The 27950-nt window shown below is 49.9% G+C and overlaps 1 protein-coding gene and 1 long non-coding RNA gene across 3 annotated transcripts in view; one reads left to right on the top strand and one right to left on the bottom strand.

Annotated features, from left to right (window-relative positions):
- The window catches only part of ASTN2 (astrotactin 2), a 628164-nt gene that overhangs the window by 138440 nt on the left and 461774 nt on the right, over positions 1-27950 (top strand). For both annotated transcript variants that reach the window (XM_038374351.2, XM_043498583.1), the window contains exon 3: positions 4662-5046. In XM_038374351.2, the coding sequence (XP_038230279.1) occupies positions 4662-5046 (385 nt within the window). The remainder of the gene's footprint in view (positions 1-4661; positions 5047-27950) is intronic.
- LOC122456858 lies at positions 64-27931 on the bottom strand. The gene is made up of 4 exons (XR_006275977.1): positions 27825-27931; positions 13407-13411; positions 11560-11562; positions 64-78 (listed from the first exon to the last, which is right to left on the bottom strand). It is a non-coding gene; the product is annotated as an uncharacterized LOC122456858 (long non-coding RNA).

Raw genomic sequence — 27950 nt, 5'->3', positions numbered from 1 at the left:
GTTAGGAGCAAGCAGAGGGCACTCTTCCTGGCTCCGAGCGTTAGAGCAGGGGGAAGCCTGTCAGAGCTGTGGGGGGCACTTTGGCTATTCGAATGCACTCAGATCACTGGGGTGTCCATCCCTGCTGTTGAGGAAACAGCCCAGGTCTGGTGCTGAATGGTGCAGAGCTTTCACTGGCCTAAGGCAGCCTGAACTTCTCCATTCCTAGCTTTCCAGCTGCCGCTTTCACTCAGGCAGCTTGATAGGTGGGTTCCAGTCTGGCTCTGCCGCTCCTCCTAAACTAACAGCCACGAGGCTGTGGCCCTGTGCTGGAGGTGGGCAGCCGGGATGATCTCCAGCAGGCCCTGCATTTAGACACCCGAACGCTGATACACAGCGCTTGGGTAATGGACAGCTCCTGCTGGCATATTGCATGTGCTTTGGGGGAGGATCTCCTGATTGCAGCCAGAGGCTAACACCCCAGAAGAGATTCTCGTTTGCCAGCCTCTGCCTGCTCCCGCTTGGTTCTGAGGCCAGGGCGAGGTGGGTGAGGGTGTTGTCTTCTAAAAATTCCTTTGCGTCTCCTCCTCCACCCTTCTCATCTGATGGAGCTCGGAGCTCTGCAGCCTCATTCCCCGTAAATCCAGCCTACCCGCTTCCTACCTCCCCTTCCATGAAACTGACTGACTGGACAGCATGAGCTCGTCCTCCGGCTGCTGCAGGAACGTTGTTTGATGCCACAGGCAGCTCCGCTGTAAGGCCACTGGATGGTCATAGGACGTGCCGTACCTCATCGTGCGTGAAGGCCGCCATCTTGGCTGACCTCAGGGTTGGACCGGGATGCTCCAGAGCTAAAATCTTGAGCTGCTACCGCTTGAGCTAATGGTCTGTAGGGGAGGGGTTGTAAGAACTCATATCCTCTGCACCTTGGCACAGAGGGGGACTTTTAAGACACCCACCAGTGGGTTACACATGCAGGATTGCTGCAGCTGAATGGCCACAGCGTCCCCAGGGGTTCCAGTCACTGCGGGGCGGGGATTGTGCATCGCCTTTATGTCATGGTGTTGCCATGTTGCCCTCGGGGGAGACCCTTGCTGCAGGGTCTCTGTGGCTGTGTGGTCGAATGGATGAAGTGGTGCAGCTGGGTGTGTTATAAATCAAAAGGCGGAAACTCCTCACCCACATGAATGACTCTCCCAAGAGGCCAGGACCTGTCTGGATGCGGAGCTCCAAGAAACATTATAATTCATATCACTGTCATGCCTTAGAGTCCCAGTCATGGACTGGGACCCCATTGTGCAAGGCACCGTGTGCACGCACACACAGGGGAATAGAAGATGGATTCCCTCTTTTTCAAGCTCTCTTGGGTCCTCTTAGTCTCCCCTGATCCTGAGCGCCGAGGAAGAATCCTCACACAGTCTGTGATGCTCCCATCGTGTGTCCTTCTCCTAGTCACAGCTGCAGGAGTCTTTTCTGGCCACTATGCGTTCTGTTTCCTGAAAGACACTGTCTGCTAAATTGGGAAAGTCATGCTGAGCAAAGTCATTCTGCCTCCCTGAGCCCTTCTTCCTATTAGTGTCCATTACAGAACCAAATGAGAAAACAGATGAGACTGGAGAGGGGATCCTAATGAGAGCTGCCATATTGCGTTTTTACAGCAGATTGGGCTGGGCCAGGAAAGCTGTGAGCTCCTCAGAGGCCCCTCTCCTTATGGCAATCTTTCCTTGCCTCCTAATGCTGCTCCCTGGTGCTCCAGGCAACCAGCTGCTGGATTCATGACCAAATATACCACTGGAGAAGCAAAGGTCCAGGTGGTGCCCCCAGGATCTAGCAACCGAGGATTGCTTCGCACGCTTCCCAGCCCTCCGCAACCAAACCAGCACTTCCTGAGACTTCCCCCACGTCCCAGGGCACCCCGGGCTCTGGCAGACCTCTCTATTCCTGATCTCTTTCCATCTCTGACAGGGACACTGCCTCCGTTACTTTTGGTAACTTAGAGGCCAAGAGGTTTTCCATTGGGTAGGGGTTGGGGGGATAAAAAAGCAGGTGTAACCTGTGGAAATAGACTGTGGATGGGTACCTGTGCCTGAAGGCTGGGGGTGTAAGCGGCTTCTTTACTATACACAACACTGCAAGAGGACCCATTCCATCCACTAGGCACAAGCGTGCCGTCTGTGTAGGTGTCTACCAGAAGCCACTAGGCGGGTTTGTGAGCATGAGACCGTTCTGTTGTACATGAGTAGGAGTTTGTGGGGGTGGAGGGGTGATGCTCATCCACCCTACATGGCCGTGTGGGTTTTGGGGTGCATGGAGACCCATTCACCATACTCGTGACCTTGTGGGTGTGACTGTGAGATCCACCCACCATGCATGAATATGCAGGGGGCGTAGGGGCGTGCTAGCAGACTGCCGTGCATGACCCTGTGGGTATACGTGGTATCTCTCCATCTGCATCATGTGTGTGACATTGTGTATTCCTCGGCAGTTTTCTTTTGAAGTTGAGTGTGACTGCATTATGGTGGAACAGGCTCAGAACACGGACAAAGATTGCACTATTGTGAAAGCATCGAGTGAGTCTGCTGGATCCATCCCGCTGTCATTGGCTGAGGGTCTGACTCCCGAGCTAACTCATCTTGTGAATCGCATTTTTTAGACGCGAGCTCTTTATAGATTATCCTGTTTATGTGTCTCAGATCTCTCTGTGCACTCATAATGTTTTTACTGAATACAGATGAAATATTTATATGTCAGTTACACAGTTTGTAAAGTTCCTGGATTTGGGCATTCATTTGCCAATATAAATTCCTCCCCTGCCCCAGCAGTTACATGTTGTGCTGTAAAGCCCTGATTGTTCACGCCACTCCTGATTTACCTGCCCTGGGATATTTGTCTGCCACAATATGAAACTGACTGGAAGCTGCAGGGGGTCTCAGAGCGGCTTGCAAATAGCAAGCGCATTTCTCTTGCCTGCCTGCGTTAGGTGCCCACTAACCTCCAGAAAGACAGACCTCCAGAACAGATGCAGTGTGGCAGTGAAGGCTTCTCCAATGCTGCCCAGCCTGGGTGCCTTCACTTGGAGAGATCACCTCTGAGGATGGACCTGCATTAGGAAGCACTTTTACCACTGTTCCCATCAGTGCATCTGCCAGTGCACTGTATCAGTGCATGTGATACTGCTTTAGAGGGGTAGCCTTGGGCTGAGGCACTGGGCTGGTAGGCAGTTGATCTGGGGTCAACTCTTGCCTCTGCCACAGCCTCCCTGTGTGACTTAATCTCTCAGTGCCTCGGTTTCCCATCTGCAGAATGGGGAATAAAGCTTCCCTACCTGACCTGGGAGTGGGACGGTAAGGATAAATTTAGTGATGGTGAGGTGTTCAATGTAAATAATAGATATAAATATATAAATCCATCTCAGTGATATATTTGATAAGATCGTCTTTGGCTTGGAGAGGGAAAGATTGGGCCCCTGAATTGTCCAAGTGGTTCCTGAAGAGCAGTGTTGCTAACCAGCCATAGGAAAGGTGGCCCAGTGATGATGGTGCTAGACTGAGATCCAGATTCAATTCACTACTCTGGCACAAACGTGTGACCTTGGGCAAGTAGCTCGGTGTCTCTGTTTCAGCTCCCCATCCGTACAATGCAGATAGCAGCACCGCCCTGTCTCCCAGGGGTGTTAAGGATAAATGCATGAATATTTTGAGGCCCTCCGATACCATGATAATGGGGGCCAGATAGGTACATCTTCATTGCAGCTGGGGATGTGGTGTGCAGCTCATGCAGATGTACTCACACTAACGGTAATCTTGCTAGATGGCTAAAAACATCCGTGAGAGTGCAGGCTTCATTACGGGCTAGATATGCAAGTACATTCCTAGGATATAGTCCAGGCTGCCTCATCTTCAACTGCCGGTTTTATCCGACTAACTAGGTTACAGCTAGTGCAGGTACGTCCACCTGAGCTGCAGTGTAGACGTACCCCTATCCTGTAAGTTCTTGAAGTGTGCGCTCTCCATTAAACACCGCTGTAACTGCACCAGTGTAACCCCTCCAGTGTAGATGTGCTGCGCTGGTGTAAAGTGCTGGTAACCAGGATAATTCCCACTGGTGCAGCGCATCTAGTTTCGGGGGTTTACAAGGGTGGAGCACTTTGCTTTATCTTCATTCTGTTCTTAGATAATCGCCCCGTTGCTAATAGGAGAGAGTGGGAGCTATTGCAATATGTAGCTTTATATCTAATGAGTCAGATTAGCTGGATCAGCTGCTAGTAGAATTGACCCTGCCCCATGGAAACTGAGTACCATGCAGTTTGCTGTGTCGGCATCTTTTGGCTGAGACCTTCTGACATCCCCTCTGCTCTGCTGAGACTTCAGATCTTTCCCCACCACCCCTGTTTTTTGGACTAAGGTGTTGGCCCGTTGTCCTTGGCCAGAAGCTTTCCTGCCCATGCAACATGCTCTGTGCTAGTTAGGTTTCCTGGCTGCATTTCAGGAGTGAGTGAGGTGGTTTTCCTGACAACTGGCACTTTGCAAAGTGCTTTGGGATCATCCCGGATGAAAGGGTGCTCCAGAAAAGGGGGAGGAGGGGAGACAGTGATGCTGTCCTGGTCCCCTGGGGGGTCTGGAGGGAGCGGAGCAATGCAGACTCTGAGCTCCTGTTAATGCTTCTCCTTTGCTCTCCTGCAGGGTGGCCTGATTGCTCTGCTTTTGCTCCTGCTGGTGTTCACGGTGGCACTGTATGCCCAGCGGCGGTGGCATAAGCGCCGCCGGATCCCCCAGAAGAGTGCCAGTACTGAAGCCACCCACGAGATCCACTACATCCCCTCGGTGCTGCTGGGCCCGCAGGCCCGGGAGAGCTTCCGCAACTCACGCCTGCAGGCTCACAACTCTGTCATCGGTATGCCCATCCGCGAGACGCCCATCCTGGATGACTATGACTTCGAGGACGAGGATGAGGTCCCGCAGCAGGCGGAGCCTGGCGTGAGGGAGGACGAGTTCGGCAGCCAGGTGACGCGGACACTGGAGAGCCTGGGCAGGGGCGGGGAGAAGAAGCCCGAGTACGAGAAGAAAGGTTTGTCGCTTCCCTTCCTATTTCCTCCCTCCCTGCTGGCCAAACAGCTGGCTCCCAAAGGCACCAGAGGGTCATTAGGAGGTGGCAGCTGATCTCGGAGGCGCCGGTTGGCAGCCATCCCGTTCATGGCCTCCGCTCTCCTCTTGCTCAGTTGAGTGCATGCTCTGAGACACCCCGCTTCAAATGCTTTAAAAAAAACAAAAACAAAAACAGAATCGGGCAGCAGCCTTCGCGTAGGAACCTGGCTGGTGGCTCGCTCATCTGCGACTGTACTGCAGGCATATTCTTGATCGGTGCTTCAAAGGGGGGAAACTCCCACCAGGGCTTCTGATTCGGTGATGGTTTTTGTTCGCCATAGTGCAGTGAGGTCTCCGTGCCATGTGTGCCATATCACAGCTTCTTGGGCGGGAGCCAGTCCTGGGTCTCGGGAGTCGTCTCCGTTAGCCCGTGGCTTGATTTCCTGGCAAACCGTCCTTGCCAGGGGTTTTCACGCTGGGGATTCTTTATAGCGTTAGCAGGGTGGGGTGCTGAAAGAGAGATTTTCATGCTTTAAAATAACACAGCCTAGCCTCTTTCAAGAGCTTTTAGTCTTCAAAACACTTCGCAAACACTAATCCTCACCCCCTCTCCTAAGATAGGCATGTATCAATATTCCCCATTTCTCAGAAGGGGGGGGAAACTGAGGCACAGTTTGGTAACTTGTCCTAGGCTGCAGAGGGCATTGGTGTGAGTGCCGCAGTTGGAACTCTACAGCTCCTGGCTCTGCGATGACCAGGCCGTGTGATTGCACACACGGCCCTCAGCCAGCCTGGCAATCTCGCTTTGCTGCTCAGATGATGTAGCATTAAGGTGAAGTACCAGAGAAACCCATGTGCATAGGAAGTTTGTGGCATTACAGCTTCTCGTGCATTTTACTTTATTTTCTCCCTGTCGAATCCTCCTTGAAAAATGAATGGTCTGAAACCTTCCATTTCCAACGAGCGTAAGAATTCTCACCACCGCGTGCCTTGCCGGGTTAGCGAACTTTTAGCTGTAATTCTGTGCCTGTCCAGCACAACTGGTGCTGGCAGTGGTGGAAGCGGCAGTGTGGACAGGGATCGTAGGTCTTTACTGTCGTCATGGATTGTACAACATGATGGTAGACAACCTGAATGCCTGAATCTCACTGACACTACAGCTTCTGGTGTGGCGGCCACTTAGACTGGGAGCTCTGGGGCAGGGACAACCGTTCTGGTCTGTGTTGGTGCAGCGCTTTGCACAGTGGAGTGCTGGTTCGTGAATGGGGTTTGGAGGTACAATTGCAACAAAAATAATAAATAGTAATAACTTTGGAGCCGCGCGGATGGTGGATTATGGCTGCAAGTCTGATGGTTGTAGACAGATCTGTTAAGACTGCAACTTGACAGACAGACAGTAGCATCCCAGAAAGGGTGAACGCCCCACCGCAACTGCGTGTTAACAGAGAGGCATTAATTAGGCCAGGCTGTATTCTGTAGTTTCTAGTGGGGGAGGGGAGGTGTTAAGAAGTGTGCACACGGCTCTCCACATTGAGGAAGGGGGCGAATTTCAGAATAGATCTTTGGGTCTGCACTCTAAGGGAGGTGAACATCTGAGTGCTGGAGCAAGTCCCCTAAGCGCAGTCTTCCCAGAGCTGATCTGCAGCTCGGTGTGGCCCTGCCTGTGTGTGTGTGTGTTTGAGGAGGTTTTAAGAGCCTGGCTCAGCAAGACAAGTTAAAGGGGCTGGCAGAACAGGTAGGCTCAGTTGTATCTGAGCGCATCAGGTGGCTTCCTAAGGGGTCCAACCCATCACACAGAGGTCCACAGCTGTTATGATCTCTTGTGGGGGCAAGTGCCAAGAGAGCTACATGCAGGCAAGTGTCTCTGTTGAGGCCGATGATTCTAGTGGGATGTAGCTGTTGTGGGAGGCCAAAAGATGGCCAGCGTGAGGCGGTCTCTCGGGGATTATAATGCAGAATGATCCCATGGACAGCATTGCAGACGAGAACCGCCCCCCCCTTGAATTTGACCAGAATTCAATGGAGAGCCAGCCCAGAGAATGGGGCACTGGGGCAATATATTCTCATCGGCCTGTGTTATAGCTCTTTTAATGTGGCTAGTTTTGTACGGAATATAGGGACAGAGGTACAATAACCAAGCCTGGTGGTCAGCAGTGCGTGGATGGCTGTGTATGAATTGCACAGTCATTTCGCCTTCCATCAATTAAAAAAAGGGGCTTTTTGGCAGTCGGAGCGAGCTATTGGGGTATCCAGAAACAGGGAGGGGTCCAGGTGAGCACAGGATTCAACATAGCCGTAGTGATCTCTGGGCAGATTTTGCTGGTGCAGGTTGAGGATACAGATGTGACAAGTTATCTTCTATTCAGTTCTGTGACTACTCCCTGGGGAGAGGATGAGAAAGAGAATGAACCATGCGTGACAGATGTTAGTGATGTCATTTAATGCACCTTGGGAAGGTTCTCAGACGCTACAGTAATCAGGGAAGTGTAAAAATCTATCTAGAATAGAGCAGACTGACTCTTTAGTTCTGCTCTCAACCTAAGATAAAATTCACTCTGCCAGACTATGTATATCTGGAGGAACTGAACTTGGGGAGACAATCCCGCTTTGCTCCTGCATGCACCTGTTAGGTGTGGGCTTTCTAGGCAGTTATTTGGATGAAGATCTGATAAACTGCACAATTGCTGGATTTGTTTCTCCTGCACAGAAGGGAAAGTGCTTTCCCCAGAGTGCTCTGGCTAATGCACATTTGATTGCCTGCATTTTTAAAGCCTGTCTCTCCAAAACAGTAACACCCACCTCTGCTTATCGAAATGTCATTATAAAACATATAATATTATTAACCTGCAGCACACAGTAAAATGCATCCAAATAAACAAAAGCAAAGTGCATTTGTTCTATCTGCTAGCAATATTTAGGGCAGGAGTAGATCGCAATGCTGCACAAGTCCCCCTCTCAAGTGGGGTGGGAATAACTTTTTCCTTTCCTAGCGCCATCATTCTCAAAGTTAGTAGGCTTTGATTCAGCATGTAAATGCTTGCAAACTCCATTCAAGTGTGAGGTCGCTGTTAATACTATAGGAAGCTCAGTTTGCAAACAAGAGCCTTTAAGGCGGCAATGCCTGGGTGTCAAGACTCCGGAGTTCTAGTTCTGTTGCTGACTTACCCTGTGACGATGGGCAAAATCACCAAGGCCCTGATGTTCAGAGATGCTGAGTCATCAAAGTCAAATGGTGCTATGGGTGCTCAGCAGCTTTGGAAATCAGGGCCCTAGAGTCCCAGGCGTGGGGCTGGGAGCTGAATCCTGGGGCCGGCAGCTTGGACCCTGGGTATGGGGCCAGCAGCTGGGACCCTACGCAAAAACTGCAGCACCCCCGCACTCCTACTTCTTGTGCCTATGCTGTTGTGCTCCGATGAGCATGTAGATAGCCCAGTGCCCTTTTACAGCTCCTAGGTGCCGATCTGAGCAGGTCCTTTCAGCACCCTCCGTTGAATGCACGTGCCAGATATCGGGCCTACAATGTTAGCAAAACGCTTCCCTGGTTCTTCCCTTTGTGACAGAATCTTCGTGTGCCATGTCTGCATTTGCTTTTTTATTCTTTAACGTTCTCTTGTTTGTTTTGCTTTTTTATACATTATTTAGGGTTGTATGGGTTGGGAAAGACAGAAATAACTGAATTTTTAATAGTTTTGAGAGCAGAACAGTAAACGAGATCTAGGGCAGAATATTAAACTCTGCGAGGGTTTCAGGAATTGGTGATAAAATACGTTTTACGTTGACCGGTAAATTTCCCTTCTGTATGGCTTCTAATAGCCGATTTGCGTTGCCAAAGATGCCTGCAGACGTCTATTAGCCTTGGGTTGTGTAAGCAAATGTTACCGACTGTTCAGTTTAAATTAATAAACTTTTTTTTGTTTCAGTTACCCTTCTCCATACCTTACTCCGTGAAGCGGCCTTAGGCTGTAAGAGCGGAGCTGAGGGGAATCTAAAACTAAAAGGGGGAGGGGGAACCCCACTCAGAAATAACGTCACCTTCCAAGCACTTTAACCAGAGGTATCTGTGGATTTGGATTGATCCTGTGATCTAGCTACTGTGAAAATGACCTTGCCCAAGACCAGGCAGCTGAGGGAAAAACTGGGAAGATAGTCAGAGCAATGTGTGGATACAGCCTTGTCTTTCCCATTTGGCCTTCTTGACCCCCATGGCTCAATCCTCGTCTGTCACTTTGAAATTGAGCGCCCCAGCACTCTGTCAGGATATCGCTGGAGCAGCCCTGTCCTGTGCTCTTGGCTCTCCTCAAACTCTCACTGATGTAATGGGGCTTTCGACCTCTCGGGTGATGTAAGATTTGGCCCATGATTGGTACAATTTAATTTAGTCCCATTAACTAAAGTGGGAGTGGCAGGCGCTCAGCACTTCTGAAAACCAGGCCAATTAGATGCCCTTAGCAGGAGATTTTTCAAAGTATGTGTGCTCCTTTCCTATTACAGCCACCCTAGACTCATGCCAGTAAGAGGTTTAGCTCGCCTGCCCCCACTGGTACATTAATCTGTTCTTTACTAAACAACTGCCTGTATTTGCCAGGCACTCCTGGTCTGAGCCAAACGCCTGGCACCTAGATTGCCAAGGAAAATCTTGGTGCATTAGGCCCAGATCCTCAGAAATATTTAGGCACCTAACTCCCACTGATTTCATGGATCTAGGCCAGGGGTGGGCAAACGTTTTGACCTGAGGGCCACATCTGGATATGGAAATTGTATGGCAGGCCATGAATGCTCACAAAATTGGGGGTTCGGGTGCGGGTGAGGGCTCTGGCTCGGAGTGCGGGCTCTGGGGTGGGGCTGGGGATGAGAGGTTGAGGGTGCAGGAAGATGCTCTGGGCTGTGACTGAGCGGTTCGAAGTGCGGGTGCGGGATCAGAGCTAGGGCAGGGGATTGGGGAGTGGGAGCGGGTCGGGGTGCAGGCACTTACCTCAAGCAGCTTCCAGGAGCAGCGGCATGCCCCCTCCAGCTCCTATGTGGAGGAGCGGCCAGGCAGCTCTGCGTGCGCCCTGTCCGCAGGCGTTGCCCCTGCAGCTCCCATTGGCCATGGATCCCAGCCAATGGAAGCTGCGGGGGCAGTGCTTGGGGTGGGGGCAGCGTGCGGAACCCCCCGTTTGCCCCTACTTGTAGGAGCCGGAGGGGGGACATGCCGCTGCTTTCAGGATCCGCATGGAGCAGGGCAAGCCCCCAACCCTGCTCCCTGGCAAGAACTCGAGGGGTGGATTAAAACATCTGGAGGGCCAGACGCGGGCCTTGGGCCGTAGTTTGCCCACCCCTGATCTAGCCCTTAGGGTATAAAACTGGCTGCCTTTTCCCCGTTCTGCCTTTCCTGCATCACCTCTCTACCCATCAGCCTGGTCCCCAACCCACCTTGTAGCTGGCAGTCAGGTCTTGGGAGGCACCGCTAGGCTGGAGCGATGCTATCCCAGCTTTCCAGTGGGTAGTTTAGCATCCAAGGAAGATGGTTCTCTCAATGCAGCATTTTAACAATGTATCTGCTGGGACTTGTCCCCAGGCTGCAGACAGTGACATGACTAAAGCTGCCCCAAAAGACTCTTTTGCGCATCAGTCCCCGGCAGTAACTGCCCTGGAGGGTGAATCAGATGAAGCTCAAGCATTTGCTATTCCTCTTACGTTCTCATACATGGCCTGGCACTTCACAGGTGTTGTTTGCAGTCAGCGCAAAGTGATTAATTGGGGGGTAAGAGGTTTGATGAATGCTGGACGCCCATGAGCTCAGACCCATGGGTGTGCCGCCTTTGATCTGGCAGGGCCTTGTGGCAGTGCAGTGATGGAAGCTCCTCTGTTGTTAGGAATCCATGCACACCACACCGCGCAGCCACCAGCTGTTAGGATCAATGGCACTTTCCTGGAGGAGCAGCATTTCCCCCCCCCGCTTTGTTTTCATTTGATTAGGGAGGAGGGTTGTGTTTGCCCATCTCGAGGAGCATTCTGGCTGCATGCAACATCCAGCCCGATGGAGAAACCTCTGCCAGGCTTAGGATATTATTTCGAAGAAATGCCTATTTTACAAACCATAGATGTGCTGAGCAGAGCGTGCCATAGGGCCAAGTGCTTTGCTAGTGCACGGCAGCTAAGCAAGCAGGAGACCAACCCCCACGTGTGCTACTTGAACTGCTGAAGTTGGAACCCAGTGCAAACAAACACAGGCGCGATGCATGCAATGACAGTTGGCAACAAGCACATCTGAGTGATAAAGTTAATGAAATTACAGGTTCTGACCTGATATAGGGCTCTGCTGTGGATAGATAAACATCAGGGCAAAGATGAGATGTTTATTTTTCCCAGGCAGTAGACTTTAATCTGGACACATCATACACTTCTGTCAAGGTTCCTTCGCCACTCTGAACTCTAGGGTACAGTTGTGGGGACTTGCATGAAAGACCCCCTAAGCTCGTTCTTACCAGCTTAGGTTAAAACTTCCCCAAGGTACAAACTTTTACCTTTTGTCCTTGGATCTTATGCTGCCACCACTAAGCGTGTTCAGCAAAGAACAGGGGAAAAGCCCACCTGGAGACATCTTCCCCTCAAGCCCTACACCCCCTTTCCTGGAGAAGGCTTGATAAAAATCCTCACCAATTTGCATAGGTGAACACAGACCCAAACCCTTGGATCTTAAGAACAATGAAAAAACAATCAGGTTCTTAAAAGAGAATTGTAATTAAAGAAAAAGTAAAAGAAAAACCTCTGTAAAATCAGGAAGGAAAATACCTTACAGAGTAGTTAGATTCAAAACATAAAGAATCCCTCTAGGCAAAACCTCAAGTTACAAAAAGACACAAAAACAGGAATATCCATTCCATTCAGCACAACTTATTTACCAGCCATTTAAACAAAACGGAAATCTAACGCATATCTAACTAGATTACTTACTAACTCTTTACAGGAGTTCTGACCTGCATTCCTGCTCTGGTCCCGGCAAAAGCATCACACAGATAGACGGACCCTTTGTTTCCCCCCACTCCAGATTTTAAAGTATCTTGTCTGCTTATTGGTCCTTTGGGTCAGGTGCCAGCCAGGTTAGCTGAGCTTCTTAACCCTTTACAGGTAAAAGGGTTTTGCCTCTGGCCAGGAGGGATTTTATAGCACTGTATGTAGAAAGGTGGTTACCCTCCCCTTTATATTTATGACAACTTCTATTAACAAGAGAACTAGTATGCAACATCATTTTTTATTTAAAAAAAAAACAAACCCGTGCCCCAGAGCCCCACTACAAACCTAAAGTAAACTAAATTAGAACTGCAGTAGGAGTAGACCTGACCTGGTGACACAGCAGAGAACCTGGATGAATTTAGACAGAAGAAAATCCTGCATATACTGCTCTTGGGAGAGAAATACGAACAGGGTTTATTTTTTTAAAGAAGCGTATCCGTTGGGAGATCACATTAGCCAAGTAGATCGTTTTTGGGTAATGAAGGGGGGTTGGTGGGATGGGATGTGGGACTCGGGAAACTGGGTTGGTGGGATGGGTTCTTTTCTGCACTCATCAGGATAGCAGGTAGGGACAGTTGCCACCATGCATGGCATTGTAAGTTTCGGAGGTTTGGCATGACTGCAGTCTCTGGGTTCTGTGCTTTCTTTGGGGGTTGGGTGTGGTTAGGCAGTGATGCATTTTGAGCAGATGGCATTTTAATTCCCCTCCAAATTGGGATCCCATTCAAATTGTGCTTGTGGCCTTGGGTTTCTTCCCCACCCACTCCACCTCTTGATCTTTCAATTCCTTTCCTTTGCCATCTCTCTGTGACACATCTCTACCTGAACTGTAACTCATCTGTCCAAGTAGAGGAGGTGCCAATACTGCTTGTGATTTCTGCCTTCTTGTATCTCCTCTTACATGATGGCCAGAAGCACGCTTCTGATGGGAATTCCTAATTTAGTTGCTGTTAGCTTTTAACACCTTTATCTCTTATCTCTACCAATAGCATCCACTCCTACAGCAGCATGAGTAGTCTATTTCTTTGTTGCTGTTACATTGTCCAGCCAAATGATAACCAACAAACGTTTCTGCTCTTACTGTGACTGGGAGAGATTTGTAGCAAAGGGTTTTGAGTCCAGTCTATCACTGGGAGCAGGATCGGACCCTACAATGTGGCAGAGAAGCTGCCACAGTTACCAAGGTATGGAGGGGGGGAAGTGAGTTTGATTTAACGCTAAATGTGAACTGCGAAGCAACAGTGAGAATGGAGTGAGCCACAAGTTTCTGGGCCAAACACCCTTTGAAAAAGGCTGGGTCTGGGGGACAATCAGCACAGAAATAAGGTTTTTACTAACTTTGAAAACATCCTCTGTGAAATCTTCTTGGTACTTGCTGGTTCACTGAAGAGATCCCAGAATGCAACGTCACCAGTGCTCAGATATTATGGTGATGGGCTTTGTATAAAAACCTAACTAGGATGGAAAAGAAGAATTAAAATATGTCAGGATTGTCACTGTAACTTGCCATCTGTTTCCTATTCAGCGCTGGCAGAGATGCTGTTTGCAGTCCTGGATTCTTCCCCTCTCCAACATGAGAAGCCAGTGGTTCAGAAGGAGTGAAGTCTTTGCCTGAACAGGTTCTTCTAAGGACTGAGGGAGCCAGAGTTGCTGCGTGATCAATATTCATGTGGAATTAAAGGGTGTTTAGGAATAGCAGCCGCAATAACAAAAAAACAGTCATCTTCTGTTTTTTCAGTAGCAGCCAAACGTCTTGGCTCGTGTCTCCAGTAATTTTCAGGCGTGCCTTCCTGCCCACTTCACAGGCTCCAGAATGTGTGTATTGCCTGCAGCCCAAAGATGAGTTATTAGCACAGATCCAGTTGATTGATGCAGTAAGTGTATCAGGACTGTCACCTTGCGCTGACAGCAGTGGTCTGGAACTCACCTCTCCTGGGTTCTGGGTCTGGGTTTGCTTCTGATCCACTGTGTTGCCTTGAAATATCTGTGTTTGCTTAGCTTCCTTGTGGAGGGGAGACAACACTTTGTCTCCCTGCAGCGGTGCTGTGTGGGTTAACCGTTCGTAAAGCATGTGGTGTTTCTGCTCAGGGAAGGGAGGTAACACATGGCACAGGGCAGCAGGGTTGGATCAGTGGGTAGTGCTGGGCTGGAAGGTGGGAAATTTGGGTTCAATTCTCTGCTCTGCTATAGATTTCCTGTGTGACCTTGGGCAAATCACTGAGTCTCTCTGGGCCTCAGTTCCTCATCTGTGCAATGGGGATAACAGCAATGCCCTGCCTCCCAGGGGTCTTGTGAGGAAAAATACACTAATAGCTGTGATGTGCTCAGATACTAGGGTAAGGGGGCCATATAAAGTAGATAGATAAGCAAAAGTTTATTGCATGCATCTGCAAACAAAAATGGGAGAGGATAATACTCACACTTAACTCTTTCATGAGCAGATCTCAAAGGGCTTTACAAAGGAGGTCAGTATCATTATACCTATTTTACAGATGAGGAAACTGAGGCACAAAGGGGAAGTGACTTACCCCAGGTCAGTGGCCAAGCTGAGACTAGAATTCAGGTCTCCAGAATCCCACTCCAGTGCACAAAGTACTAGGCCATATGTTGTGGTGTCAAAGTGCACTCTCGGGTGCAATGGGGCATGATCCCAGCAGTATGCAAAGTTCACTGGCAGGACAAAGACTCTGGAGCTCTTCAGGAGGAGGCTGGGGAGCTGTGGGATAGGAACAGCCTTTCTCTGAGTGCAACCTGTTCCTGGATTGGACTTCCTGCTGAGTGCGAGAATGTAGAAATGAATCGTAATCGACAGGTGGGGGGCAAAATATTAATCAGAGGCCTTTTTGTCCTTAAAAAAAAAATAAATCTGGTTCCAGTTTTTGCTTGGCTGCATGGGTACATAGCCACCTGGCTAAGAGGGATCAGAGCATCAGTTTGGTATCTGCTGTATCTTGGAACTCCACCCTGTTCTAGCAGTTACCAAAAAGGCCCATTACCCTATTTATATTTGACCAGGCCTGCTCTGGATCCAGTCCCTGCAAACTTTCCCCGTATTTTATAAACACTGTTTAAAGACACAGTCAAAATGCCCGCATGGATGGTGATTCGACAATTCTAAGCAGCCCTTTGATTCCTGGTTAAAACATCCCATTGCAAATTTCAGCCTAGAAAAAAAAAAAAAACTTGGGCTCTGTTGGATATGAACTGGGCCTCGTTCTTTAAAGCAAGTGCGTAGTTCCATTTCTATTCAGCAAAGCACTTATGCTTCACCTAAATCAGTGGGAGTTAAGCCTGGGCTGGAGTGCTTTTCTGAATAGGGTTGTTCTGTTCAATCAGGGACATTAATTGCAGGAGTCATAATGGTTTTGGCATCAGGCCCTTTAATTTTGTAGCAATGCTGCTTGAACGTAATGTAGGGGGGTATTGTTTGTTTGGGGGGGGAGGTGGTGTTTTGTTTTAACTTGCTGAAGAGAACTTCTGCTTTCCACATCCATCCACTTGGTCCTAATTAATACGGTCAGTTGCCCCTCTGGCTTGAACAGACAGCTCCTGTGCTGGGCTTTTGGGTTTGTTCTGATTACCCCTTTTAGTGAACTTGATTGCTTCAGTCTCCAGTTTGGGTCACCCGAGGACTTGGGGGGCAGCTTGTGTTTTATTCTGGAGGGAGGGTTGAGTTCATCAAGCAAAATAAATGGAATTGGATGGAACGAGGCTTTTTCCCCGGCTTAACGAGCCAAGCAGGAGGAGAGGTGTTTCGGTAGAAATGAGGTGAGCGGCGAGGAGGCAGGGGGAATGCTTGGGGATCCTGTGGGCTGTTAGTACTGCAGGGTAGCATTGGCTCCTTCTCCCAGTGATCCATTCCTCATGGGGGAACAGGCGCCGGCTGCCGGGGGAGTGGTGTGAATGGTGAAATTGGCGTCTTCCCTGGAGCAGGTGTGTCTATTCCACAGCCGGGAGAGTGCCGCTCGGGTGAGAGTGGCAGCCGGGAGGAAAGGTGGGTGTCACCCTGGTGGAACTGCAACACCCTCCCCACCAAGGCTGCCCGACAGCCTGTCGTACCATGCTGCCTAGAGCCTAGCTCTTTTAGGGAAGGAAGGAGAAAGGAGCTGAGGGTGGGCTGGCTGGCTGGAGAGAGTGCACATGGGGGCAGGGATGTGCTAGTGGGGAAAGTGTGGCGGGGGACCCCCAGTGGCAGGGAGATAAGGGAGGGCTTTGTTCATTTGACTTATTGAAGCAGCATTTGAGTAACCAGGGAATATTGCTGTGTCCACGTCTTCTTTTAACCCCCATGCTGTGAAGAGGGGAACGGGGGACTGGCGGTCATCAGGACAATCTCTGTCTTTGCCCCACCTGCTCTGAGCAGCGTTACCAGGCTTGGCTTGGTGTGAGTGCCTTGTCTGCTCTAGCATCCTGCCAGGGTCCCGGGGACACAGGGCAGCAGCCGGGAGCTTTGTGGAGCTGCTGCTGAGCCAGCGTGTCCATCGGGCATATCTGCGTTGTGCTGGTGTGTGTCTAATGGCTTCATATCGGCTGGAGCAGCCCAGCGGGGACTTGCTGTGTCCCGCAGCAGATGCTGTTGTGAGACTGCTCAGAGCTTGGATTTCCTGGAGTGTGTTCCCCCCCACCCCCTTCTCTACCTGGTACCCTTCGGTAATTGTATTTGACATGTAGAGCGAGGACGGGAGAAGCAGGTGGAAGATGGAATGCTGATGCTGCTGATCGCTTGGAGGTCACAGAAGGGTAAAGGACCATTGTAATGTGTTCCCCTTCCAGGCAGAACCGCTAGCCAGGACAGCCCACCCCACTCCAGACATTGCTTCCTGAGCAGCAATTCAAGTATCCTTTGCTTGGTTAGTTTAAAGTGAAAGTTCTTCCTCTGCCGGAAACAGAGATCAGCCTTGTGCCCCCTCCTCCCACCTCAATATCTTAACAGGGTGTACAACAACTTTGGGTACATTGGATGTGTTTTTTGAGTTTCGTAGGTGAGCTCCAGGGACAGAGGCATTGGCTATTTCCATTAGCAGTGGGCATAGCTATTCTCTGCTGGCTTTTACCAGCCAGGAGGGACATGGCTCTGTTTCACTAGTTAGCAATATATATTTTTCAGGGTTTCTAGAGTGTCAGCATAACTGCATTCTTACAACGGGTTGCACTGGCATAACTGTATCAATTAAAAATACCAGACCTTTCCCTGATGTAGTAAGAAGCATGTAGGCAAGGCTTAAGCCTGGTTCAAATGGATATGAGTGTCCACACACACAGATGCACTGGTTGAGCAAAACTGGTATAAAATTCCACCTTCAGTTCTATTAGGACATCTTAGGGAGCAGGCTGAAGAGACATCAGACTGGTTTCTAAAGTGCATACAGCTTCCCTATATGGTGTCAGCAGTACAGCGAGGTGAAAATGTCCTTACAAAACGCCCCGGCCCCTGAGTCTCTCTTGACTTCAGGTCTTGTAACAAATTAAAAACTCCAGGAGCCCTGGAAAGGCTGGAAATTTTTGTGCCAGGGACTTTTATTGACTGTAGCACCTAGCCTGGTGGGGCTGTGACCTGGTTGTTCCGGTAAGTGCTACCACAAAGTAAATGATTCCAAGCAACTGCTTTGCGAGTCAGCCAGACGGACCGAGGCTGGTCTGGTTTTACAGTAGCATGGGGGGTATGTTCGCCTTCGAGTGGGCGGAGTGACTCCCAGCTCGAGGAGACATACCTGGGCTAGCTCTAATAGAGCTGGCATGCTAAAAGTAGAGTGTAGCCGCGGTGGGACAGGAGCCGGGAGAGGCTAGCCGAGCTGAGTATGTACCCATCTGAGATGCTAGGACTGTACTTGGTGTGGTTTGCTCCTCATGCCGCTGCAGCTAGCGCGCCAGCCTACTCAGAGCTAGTGTGGGCTCGTCTCCCTGGGCTAGGATTTGCACCCATACCTCGAAGTACAGGCATCCCCTAAATGACAGTCGCAAGGTCTCCTTCATTGTGTCTGAAGAGAAGTTTCTGTGTGTAAACTGAAGTGGCGTAACCTTTTTGCCAATGGAATCAGCAGCTCTTTTGATGTCTGCGGGGAGGTCATGTCAGACCCTAGCTGCTGGTTGGGAGGCTGTGGTGGTTTCTTGAACGTGAGAGATAACAATTAATTCCCTTGGTGTCTGAAACGCTTTTCATCCAAGCAAAATCAGAACTACATGGATGATAAGCTGTGAAACGTTGGCTATCCAAAGAAAACAAGCAGTCAGGAACTATATAAATATAAATCCCAGGCTGGCATTGTTCATCACTTTGTACATAACTATGAATGTTTGATAAAGCATTTACATTATTTATGGCCCTGTCGCTGCTGCTAGCTAGGTCGTAGGCGGAGTGTTGACCAGCCTGGCTTAGAGATGTTCTTTCCCTGATGCAAAGAATTGCAGCTGTTTATTCCCACAGGGTATTTTCTGTCCCCCTTTGGATATGTCTACGCTGCATCTGGGAGCATGCCCAGAGACTTGTGTTGCAGGGCCTCATGCTAGGGTGCAAAAAATAGCTAGGTAGATGTTGTGCCTTGGGGTGGAGTTCAGGTGCTCCAGCCTGGGGTGTGAGCAAGAATGGGTCCTTTTCGCTCTCTAAGTGCTTTTCTTAAGGGGTCAAGTTTCCGGGAACTCTTAAACCCCTTCCCTGTGGTCTGCCCCTGGCTTCAGAAACAGTCTTGCGAGCAGACTTTCTTAGGGGAAAGGTTACGGTGAAGGGAGTGGCCATGCCAATTCCAGCAGTATCTGCTTTGCTCCCTGTCCTTATCCTCCTTCCGTCAGTCACATTTCACTTGGGTGTAGCACTGGTTCTGCATCCGTCTTGTCAGTTCACTTGTAGGGATGATGGATGGAGGATCTACCGGCAGCTTTTGATGTCATTTATCCTGAGTCAGTGACCTACGTGAGGGCCTGGGAGGGTGGAGCGCATTGCTAAAACTTGACTCCTTTCACTCCATAGGGAGTGGTACTAGGGAGGTGACTTATCCCTATAGGGTGCCACAGGGTTCAATTCTGGTGCCCCTCTTGCTCTGTGTATTAGGTGGTAAGGCATTGCGAGACACAGTGTGGCTGACACTACTTAGATCTGGCTTCTTCCGGTAAACCTGGAAACAGTGGCTTCCTTCCCCTCACAGTCTGAGAAAGGGACCTGGGTGAAAGCTAGATCAGCACAGCTGTGTCCACCCTGAGAGATGCATCTATGGCAACCTAAGCCCTGGTGTAGACTATGTTAGCTACTGCCTCTTGGGGAGGTGGATTAACTACAGTGATGAGAGAACCCCTCCTGTCGCTCTAGTGATTGTCTACGCTGAAGTACTTCTGTGGTGTACGTATAGACATAGCCTGGGTCTGGTTGCTCGAACCAGCTGTTTGTAGGCAGGGGGAAGCTGCCCAGGGTCTGTGACATCGCTGTGAGCGTGTGTAACCACAGCCTGTCGAGGTCGTGTCCGATCTTGGCTTCTTCTGGGTTCCCAGGTTGTAGTGGTAGGCAGAAATGCTTTCATGGGCCAGAAGATGGTGTTTTCTGCTGAGATGGGGACCTCGCCAGGGCTGTCTCAAGCATGGAAGTGTCAGAGCTGCCATCCTGTAACAGACCTTTACAGTCAGCTCCCCTCGCTAACCACTCTGTTGCTTTAGCTAGTGCAGAATAGATCTCCCTACTTTTCACATACAATAGACAAGGGATGAGAATGCACTACGCCTGCTCCACATGTTCTTACAACCACTTGCCCGCTGCATCTGATAAAGTTAGAAATACAAAAGACTTCTTGTTCCGTCTTCCTGCCAACACAGGATTGTTCCCTGTTGTACGTTTACTAGTGTTTCCCCAGTGGGGTTTTAAACATCCAGAACAATTTGGCTTCTACTACTTCCTAAGGGAGAGTGCTCTTCCACTTTGGGAACTGAACAGATCAAGGGAAGATTTCTCCTGACATTAAGCATCACTTTTCCATGCTTTAATATTGAAGATAGTGCCAACTTGCACTCTAGGAGGAACATGATCTCCAGGCATACCCAAAGCAAGAATCCTACTCCTGAATATGCAAGTCACCTCTCCTTAAGTCACCAAGCCACCAATTTCCTGAACCTCCACCTTCCTCCCACCCGGTGCCCCCCGTACGCTATTGAGATGGCAGCTTTCTGACTGATTAATTGCTTTTATTAAGATGTTTTGCAATGCTCTTTATGGTGCTTTACTCTGTGTAACTTACGTGAAGAATTTTGTTGTGTGTTTGTACAGCGCCTAATGTAAGGGGTCCATGATGAAGGCTCATGGGTTTTACTGCAACAAAAACAATAATATTTTGCATTATATATCTTTTGAGTTACTGACCTTCCTTTTTGACACACAAGCTTGCTTGAGCTCATCCATTCTCAGCTGCCTCTTCAACAAGTGCACAGGCTTCCACAGGGGCAGATGCACAGGGGGAATGGTGCTGGCATTTGTTTGCCCTCTGGGCAAGGAATAAAAGTTTGAAGAGCAAACTTGTTGGCAAAAAGGACAAACTGCTGGGGAGCCCCTGTGCCTGCTCGTCCTGGCTTGGCTATCACACCAGGGTCTCTGGAGCAGAAAACAGGGTGGTAGCCGTGTTGCAAATGTTTTGCAGTGCTGCTGGGGAGAAAGGTGAAGGAGCACAAGAGAGGATGAGCATGTGGGAGGTATCCTGGCAGATGGAGAGGGAGGGATGCTAAGGTCAGGCTGCATTACAGAGGGTGGTGGATAGGTGTTCTCTCTTCATGAACTGTCTGTTAACCACATCAAAACGGATTAGGTGCAGGTTCACTCTGCAGATTTAGGCCAAGCACCAGGAACCAAATGGCGATGGCCAAGCTGCTGAATCATATTAATAGATAGTAAAGCTAGAGGGACCATTATGAGCATTTAGTCTGACCTCCTGCGTAACATGGTTTGGAGACAGTGATGACTGGTCAAGGCCTGGTAGAAGCCCCAAAGGTCTCAAGATAAGGATCTGTCTTCTCTCCGCCACACATCCACCTTCCGTAACCGGGCAGAGACAGGGCATGTGCCTGTCAGTGAGGGAAGTGCACTCCCTGAGCTTTGGCAGAAAGAAGCATCATTTACGGCTATCAAAGCAGACAGGCTGATCCTTCCAGAGTGACAAGCTTCTGAGCTCCAACCCAGGTATTTGCAGCTTCAGTGCCAGCTTCCAACTGGCACAGACCTGCTTTAGATTTGCATTTTTGTCCCTAACCAGGAGGAATAGTCTGTTTGCTCTCCTAGTATCTCCTGGGGTGAATGGGCACCATGGGCAGCATCTGCCAGAGGGCTGCAGACAGTTGCCTGGATTGGCACCATGGTGGGATTACACAGAACAGAGACCCATGCTTTTGAGCTCTGCCATCATCTGGCTCCGGCAATGTGATGCCTTTCCAGAGCCGTCCTGTTGGCTCTCCTTGGGCAGTGTTAAAATGGGGATCCGGTAGGTGGACTTCTCCCCTGTGAATCAGTCCCGAGCATGGGGTGAAGGACCTCTGGGCTGCTACTGCTGGAGGTACCCTCCCTGAGATCCCCACCCTGCCTCTCCTTCGGGTCCTTCCTTTCCATTTCACAACCCCTTCCCTGGAGTCATCCTGTCATGATTTCCAACAGCTGTGTGCAGGGAGGTCACTGACAATGAGACTCCACTCCACCTTAGGGGCCCCCAGATATATTAAAAAAGACCCTGAACTCAAAGATATTGCCAGAGGTCTGAATAAGCTCTAGGAAGGACGGCTGTTTCCCTGGGTTGGAGAGGTTCTGCTCCAGCACAGAGCAGGCTCTGGTATGGCCGGCCCAACCCTTTCCCCAGCCAGCACTGGTCAATGGGAAGCGCATGTTCCCTCACCTCCCGAGGATGCTGAAAGTCTCTAGGGCCGGCCACCTCATGCCCTAGAGGATCAAGAGCGTGTTCTGCAGGAACAGAGGTGGGACTTTTCTCCCTGGCTCCACAAGACCTAGGGGCCCTCATTCCCCGCTAGCATTTCATGAAGATGTTCCGTTCTCCTTTTCAAGCGCTGTCATTAATAACCTTCACTGACGTTTGCTGGCTACCCAGGAGGGGTGGGGCGGAGGCAGCTCCTCTGTTCTCACTTGGAGATTATTGATCGCTCTCTCCCCGCTCCATGGAACATTAGGTCGGGATTTTGCCATGTGCCTATTAGCGCCAAATAGGGAAGCTTCCTCCAGAGTGTTTTTATTTAACTTTTCAATTATTTTATAACTTGAGGAGCTCTGGCAGCTGCAGAGGGATGGACCCGTTAGCCATCCCGGCTCTCTGCTCCTGCTCGCTGGCTGCACATGCTTAAAGGTGCTTTAACAAGATTTCTGTGGGCTTCCTCATGGCTGTACCAGCCAAGGGCACAGATGCTGTGAGCTTCCTCATGAGAGTGCCCTCCTAGTACTAGCAAGGATGCCAGCTAAGGGGTGAGCTTCCTCGCCTGAGTGCCCCATGGGTGCCAGCGATGGGAGGGAAGGGCAGGGTGACTGAGTGCCCTGTGGATGCTGGTCAGGGAGGGCAAGGGAGCTTCCTCATCACAGTGCCATGTGGGGGGAGTTTCCTCACTGCAGGACACGGGAGGGCTGGGCCAAGGAGCATCTCAGACCGGGGATACAGCGGCATCTCCTAGGGAGACCTGGCTAGGTCCTGACATCATGGCCAAAGAAGCTAATTGACTGCTTGCTTTCAATGGTGTTCACAGTGCGTAGGTGTGAGGCAAGGGATGCTGGACAACAGCTCTCAAGTGTTTGATCTTTCACTACGTGTTTATAATTGTACAGCATTATCTAATTACCACGATGAGGGAAAGGAACACACTGAAAGTGTGCACGGGGGGAAATAATGGCAGTTGCCGATCGGTGGGGTTGTGATTGTGGCCGTAATTGCGAATGGTGCTATTAACACAATACTTATTCATTCCTTACAATGAAAGGGAAAAAAAGGAAAAAGGGAAGTGCTTTGCAATTACCCCGTTCCAAATAAAATTAACATTCCATGGCATTTTCCAGTAAATGGTTATTTTGCACACATGAGTGGAGGCAATTAGCTGAGCGCCGTGACTGGAGAGAGGATGAAGACGGGTCAGGGCACATGGCAACTAAGGGATAGGCGGCTCTTCAGGCTTTCCTTCGACACTCCCCAGCTGCTGCTATGCTTCCTCGCCCCCCGCCCCCTCCTGCAATAGTCTGGAAATCGGTCTCTTGTGGTCACCTGTGCCTATGTCTCCTGGGACATGCTTAGCTGTAAGAGTGGCAGCTGTAGTGAGAATGGCTACTGATTGTTTCTAGTACCTGCCCCAGCTGGGGTTGGGGGCCCCATGGGGAGGAGGAAGAGGATGGAGCTTCACATGGGGGGTGGAAATATGGAAGGGATAAAATAGGTAAAGAGAACTGGGGAGCCAGGCTTTGCCATCCAGAATCAAACCCTCCAGGCGTGACTTATCAAGCCAGGTTTTGCTGTTCAGAACTGGTCTCTGGGCAACCGGGCTTTGCTGTTCAGAACTGGATCCTCTGGACCGGGCCTGGGTTAGCTGGGCTATTCCTACCCAGAACTGCTCCCTAAATCAGACTCTAGCCCTCAGAGCTGAGCTGCCCTGGTTTAGAGCTGGAGATAAAAGATGTTGTCCCTTTGCACTCTGCTGAAACTGCTGGAGAAAGAGATGAGATATAAGGGTTTGCACTGATGGAAGTTAAATGTTGATTTATACCTGGTGTATGTTGGTTTAGCTGTAATTTAGGTACAAGCTAAACCCCTATCAGGCAAGTTCAAACCCATGTAAAGGTATGTTTGCACTGGAGATAGAAGGTGTAATTTCCAGCGTGAGTAGATGCCTGCACAAGCTTTGACTGAGCTAGCGCGTTAAAAATACACAGGTGACCACAGCTGCCCAAGTACATACCTAGGGTCTCAGGTGAGATTGTACTCAGGGGGGCTAGAGGATTGTGCTCACAATGGCTAGTCCATCGTGCTGCTCATGCTGCTGCAGCTATACATCTATTTCTACTATGCTATCTTGATCAGAGCTAGCACAGGTATGTCAGCTCAGGCTGGAAACTACACCTAGCAGCTTCAGTGTAGATTATCCACATGGAGACTTGTACTGGGTCTACTAAACCAGTCTCAACGGGCATTTCTAGCCAGTCCACAGCACCTAGGAACTGGGCATGGCTGCTTCCACAATCCCGCTCAAGGAACTTGCCTTCAGCCAAAGGCCAGCCCTGAAAATTCTCTGGGCCTTGCCTGCTGCAGAGCTCCGGACGGTGAGCATCGAAGGACTACGTGTTCCTGCTCAAGCTTCTGAACGTATTGGCCATAATGTGGAAAAAAAAAAGAAAAATCTGCCCCCTCTCCCTTAGATGCAGAGTTCAAAAGTTGCATCCAAATCTGACTAAAAGGCACTTATCCATTCCCCCTAGTATCTGAGCATCTCACAATCTTCTGGGTACTTCTCACAACACCGCTGTGGGGTAAGGCAGTGCTATGACCCCTCGTGTCTAGAAGGGGAGCTGCGGCACAGAGAGCCAAAGTGACATGGCCAAAGTCACACAGGAAAGTCTGTAGCAGAGCTGGAAACTGATCCTGCATCTGAGTCCCAGATTAGTGCCCTAACCAGTGGGCCACCCTCCCCTCTTAAATAAATAAGACCAACTCTGCCCCTCCTATTAAGTGAGCTGTAGCTCACGAAAGCTTATGCTCAAATAAATTTGTTAGTCTCTATGGTGTCACAAGTCCTCCTTTTCTTTTTGCGAATACAGACTAACACGGCTGCTACTCTGAAACCTCCTATTTCTGAAGCTTTCCCGTCATTTCAAGCATGGGTGAGGCCTGATGTATCATTCCAGCAGGCCGCAGGCGCTCGATGCCCTGAGTTACTGTAGAGCAGTGGGGGAGAACTGCAGTGGCTGGAGACTACAGCATCATCTAGCGCTGAGGTTTGGGAAGTCCCAAACTGCTGATTGCCCAGTTGAGCTCTGGGCCACCCGTATTACTTGGGTACCCAGTACAGAGTGAGCACTGCCCACATTCTGCTTAAAACCCTCCCTCCACCCCTTGTCTAAATGCCTGGCCCTACGCACCCAGATCCTCTGAAGAGTGCCCAGAGCTGTGGCATAGCTAGGATAGGAAAAATGGGTGGGCAGGCAAAGACAGGAGGGTCGCCTCCCTGCCACAGAGGGGGATTACGGTTTTGTGGGACCCTGGGCAAGTGAGAGTCCCATCCCACCCCTTCTGCCTGCAGTCTCCTTTCCCCACTTCTCCCCCTCCGTGCTCCTGTCAGGGAAATGGGATCGGGGTGCAGGGGCTTGTCCTGCTCCTACCGCTGCTCATGCTGGGGAGTGGGCTCGGGGTGCGATTTGGATGCTATGTGGGTGGACAGTGGCCCACCCATTGCTATGCACCTGGCCCAGAGGTGGCCATCGGGGAGTTCCCACGCACATGACAGTTCAAGGTCACCCAGCGAGTCCGTACCCGAACCAGAAATAGGTCCCGTGACCCAGTCACCAACACCAGTAGTTGTCAACCATTTTTTGGTCCGTAGTCCACCAAAATGGCAAAGGAAAAAAAAATCACTATGTGACCCATATATCCCACAATCCTTTGGGACCACAAAGGATTATGGAATTTGGGTTATGGTTTCCGTCTTCAGCTATTTTGTGGGTTTCAGATCAAAAACGATGGGTCTGGGATGGCTCTCATCTTTCTGGGGTGAGGGGAGACTCCCTTCCCCCCCACACCATGCTCGGCGCTGCTCTGAGGGGCTGCAAAGCCAGCTGTCCACCCCTTTGCAATGCTACTCCCCCAGCCTCGGAGCTGGGTGCCGGGAACAGCAGCACTTTGGCTGAGTGGCAGACAGAGGAGGGTGGAGCGGGGGCTATGCGGGGCTAGAAGCAAGCTGCTGTCTCCTTTTCGTGCCTCGGCGGCTGCTGAGTCTGAGTGACCTAAGCATTTTGCTGCCCTCAGCCAGTGAGTGCAATCTGCTCGGGGCATCTGAAGAGACCCATGTGTGGGCCACACACCCTCTTAGAGAACTGCTGCCCTAGGCAGTGCTTCCATTTAAAACAAACAAACAGGGCCAGCATCCTTCCCAGTCACCGATGGCTTAGACCGCCTGATCCGTTGGCTTTCTCCCCCACTGCGGCGGAGTTCCTGTCTGCGTTACTCCCTTCCCTGATTTGGGGGTGTGTGTGGAAATGTTTCAGCTCAGGCTGCCGGCCCAGGAGCTGACAGGAGGGGTTGGCTATCCGTCTCTCTGAGCATCTCCCTTTTCGCACAGCCATCGCTGGCTCCAAGCTGTATTTAAAAAGCAACTGAGACTTTTTCAGATTTGTTAAACTACTGAAAAAGCGCGATTGTATCAAGGTTTTCTTTTCTCCTGCCTGGTACTAGATAAGGACTGTGCTGGCTCCTAGCCCAGAACAATGAGGGTGGTGGAGAGCGGGCTCGAGAAGCAACTGTCTTATGAATTTATGAAGGAGGAAAATATATTTGTTCAGCTTCCCACAAAAGAGACAGCATCTTGAATGAAGGGTCTCTCCCTCCCCCCCCCAAACAAACAAAGACATTGACCATGAAAATAAGGTAGATAGATATGTTTTAATGAGATGCATTCATTTACTATTATAACGCCAAATAAAGTGTGAGAGAGTGGGGGGGGGAGAAGGGGGGTAAATATAAAAAGAAGAGTTCCAAATGCAATAAAAGGTTTTAGAACAGATATTGGAGCTGTTGTAACAGAACTGGAGGGGAATGAAAATATAATTTGCATTGAAGAATTTCTCCAAGCTGGATGGATATGCTCTCTCTCTGTTATTTTATGTGAGTCAGGTAGACAGGCTGGGGTGCTGGGTGTAGGAGAAGAGAGAGGAATACAGACCACAATCATGCCTTGTTTATAATCTCAACCGATTGGCTGATCTAAGAAGTGACTGGAGACCATACCTACTTCTCAAGGCTATCACTCTCACATGCGTTGCTACTATACACGATCAGTTTTGCTTGGTTTTGTTGGTTTTTTTTATTATTTTTTATTTGATGATTGCTTTGCAGCATTGTGCATTCAGCAACATCATTGCGTGCTTTGGAATCTGCCCATCCATGTGTGCAAGAAAGCAATTGAAAATGGCACTGAAGAATTGCGAGACACTGTTACCAGAACGTTGCTGAGATTTTGGTACTTTCTTGCTGAAGACAGGAGCCACATAAAGATGTCCAGTGGTTGGAGAAAGGAGACTGGGGGTTGGGGCTCCTGGATTCTGTTGTTTGTTCTGCCACTAGCTTATTGTGTGACCGTACCCATCTGTGCTTCATTTTCCCCTTCTAAAAAATGGGGATAATGTATTTCCTTGAGTGCACCGCGTGTTATGCATATTAATTAGTGGATGTTTGTAAGATCTCTAATTCTTGCTCTTTGCTTGGCAGGGTGCTTGCTGCATTTAGAGGTGGGACTTGTGCAAATCAGTCCACATTCAGCCTTTGAGGACCAATACCAACCATGATATTTCAGAAAACAACCTCTAATTAATAACTAATAATTAGTCAGAAATGGAATTTCCCACAGGGTAGAAATTTCTAACATTTCAAATGTTGTTTTTGTCCCAAATCAGAACTGTGACACTGGCAGACCAGATGCCAGCTCATGCCAAGGCCTCTACGCCTGATCACGACCAAGTTTAGGCTTGAAATTAGATGAAGGTTTCTAGCCATCAGAGGAGCGAAGTTCTGGAACAGCCTTCTAAGGGGAGCAATGGGGTAAAAAAACCAAAACAACTGGCTTCAAGACTGAGCTTGATAAGTTTATGGATGGGGATGGTAGGATGAAACTGCCTACAATAGCATGTAGCCGATTGGCGACTGCTAGCAGCAAATATCTACAGTAGCCGGTGAAAAGACA

This window comes from Dermochelys coriacea, chromosome 16 (assembly GCF_009764565.3).
Source record: "Dermochelys coriacea isolate rDerCor1 chromosome 16, rDerCor1.pri.v4, whole genome shotgun sequence".
NCBI lineage: Eukaryota > Metazoa > Chordata > Testudines > Dermochelyidae > Dermochelys > Dermochelys coriacea.
Note: the sequence above shows the minus strand (reverse complement) of the source record. Positions and strands in the feature narration are given on the sequence as shown.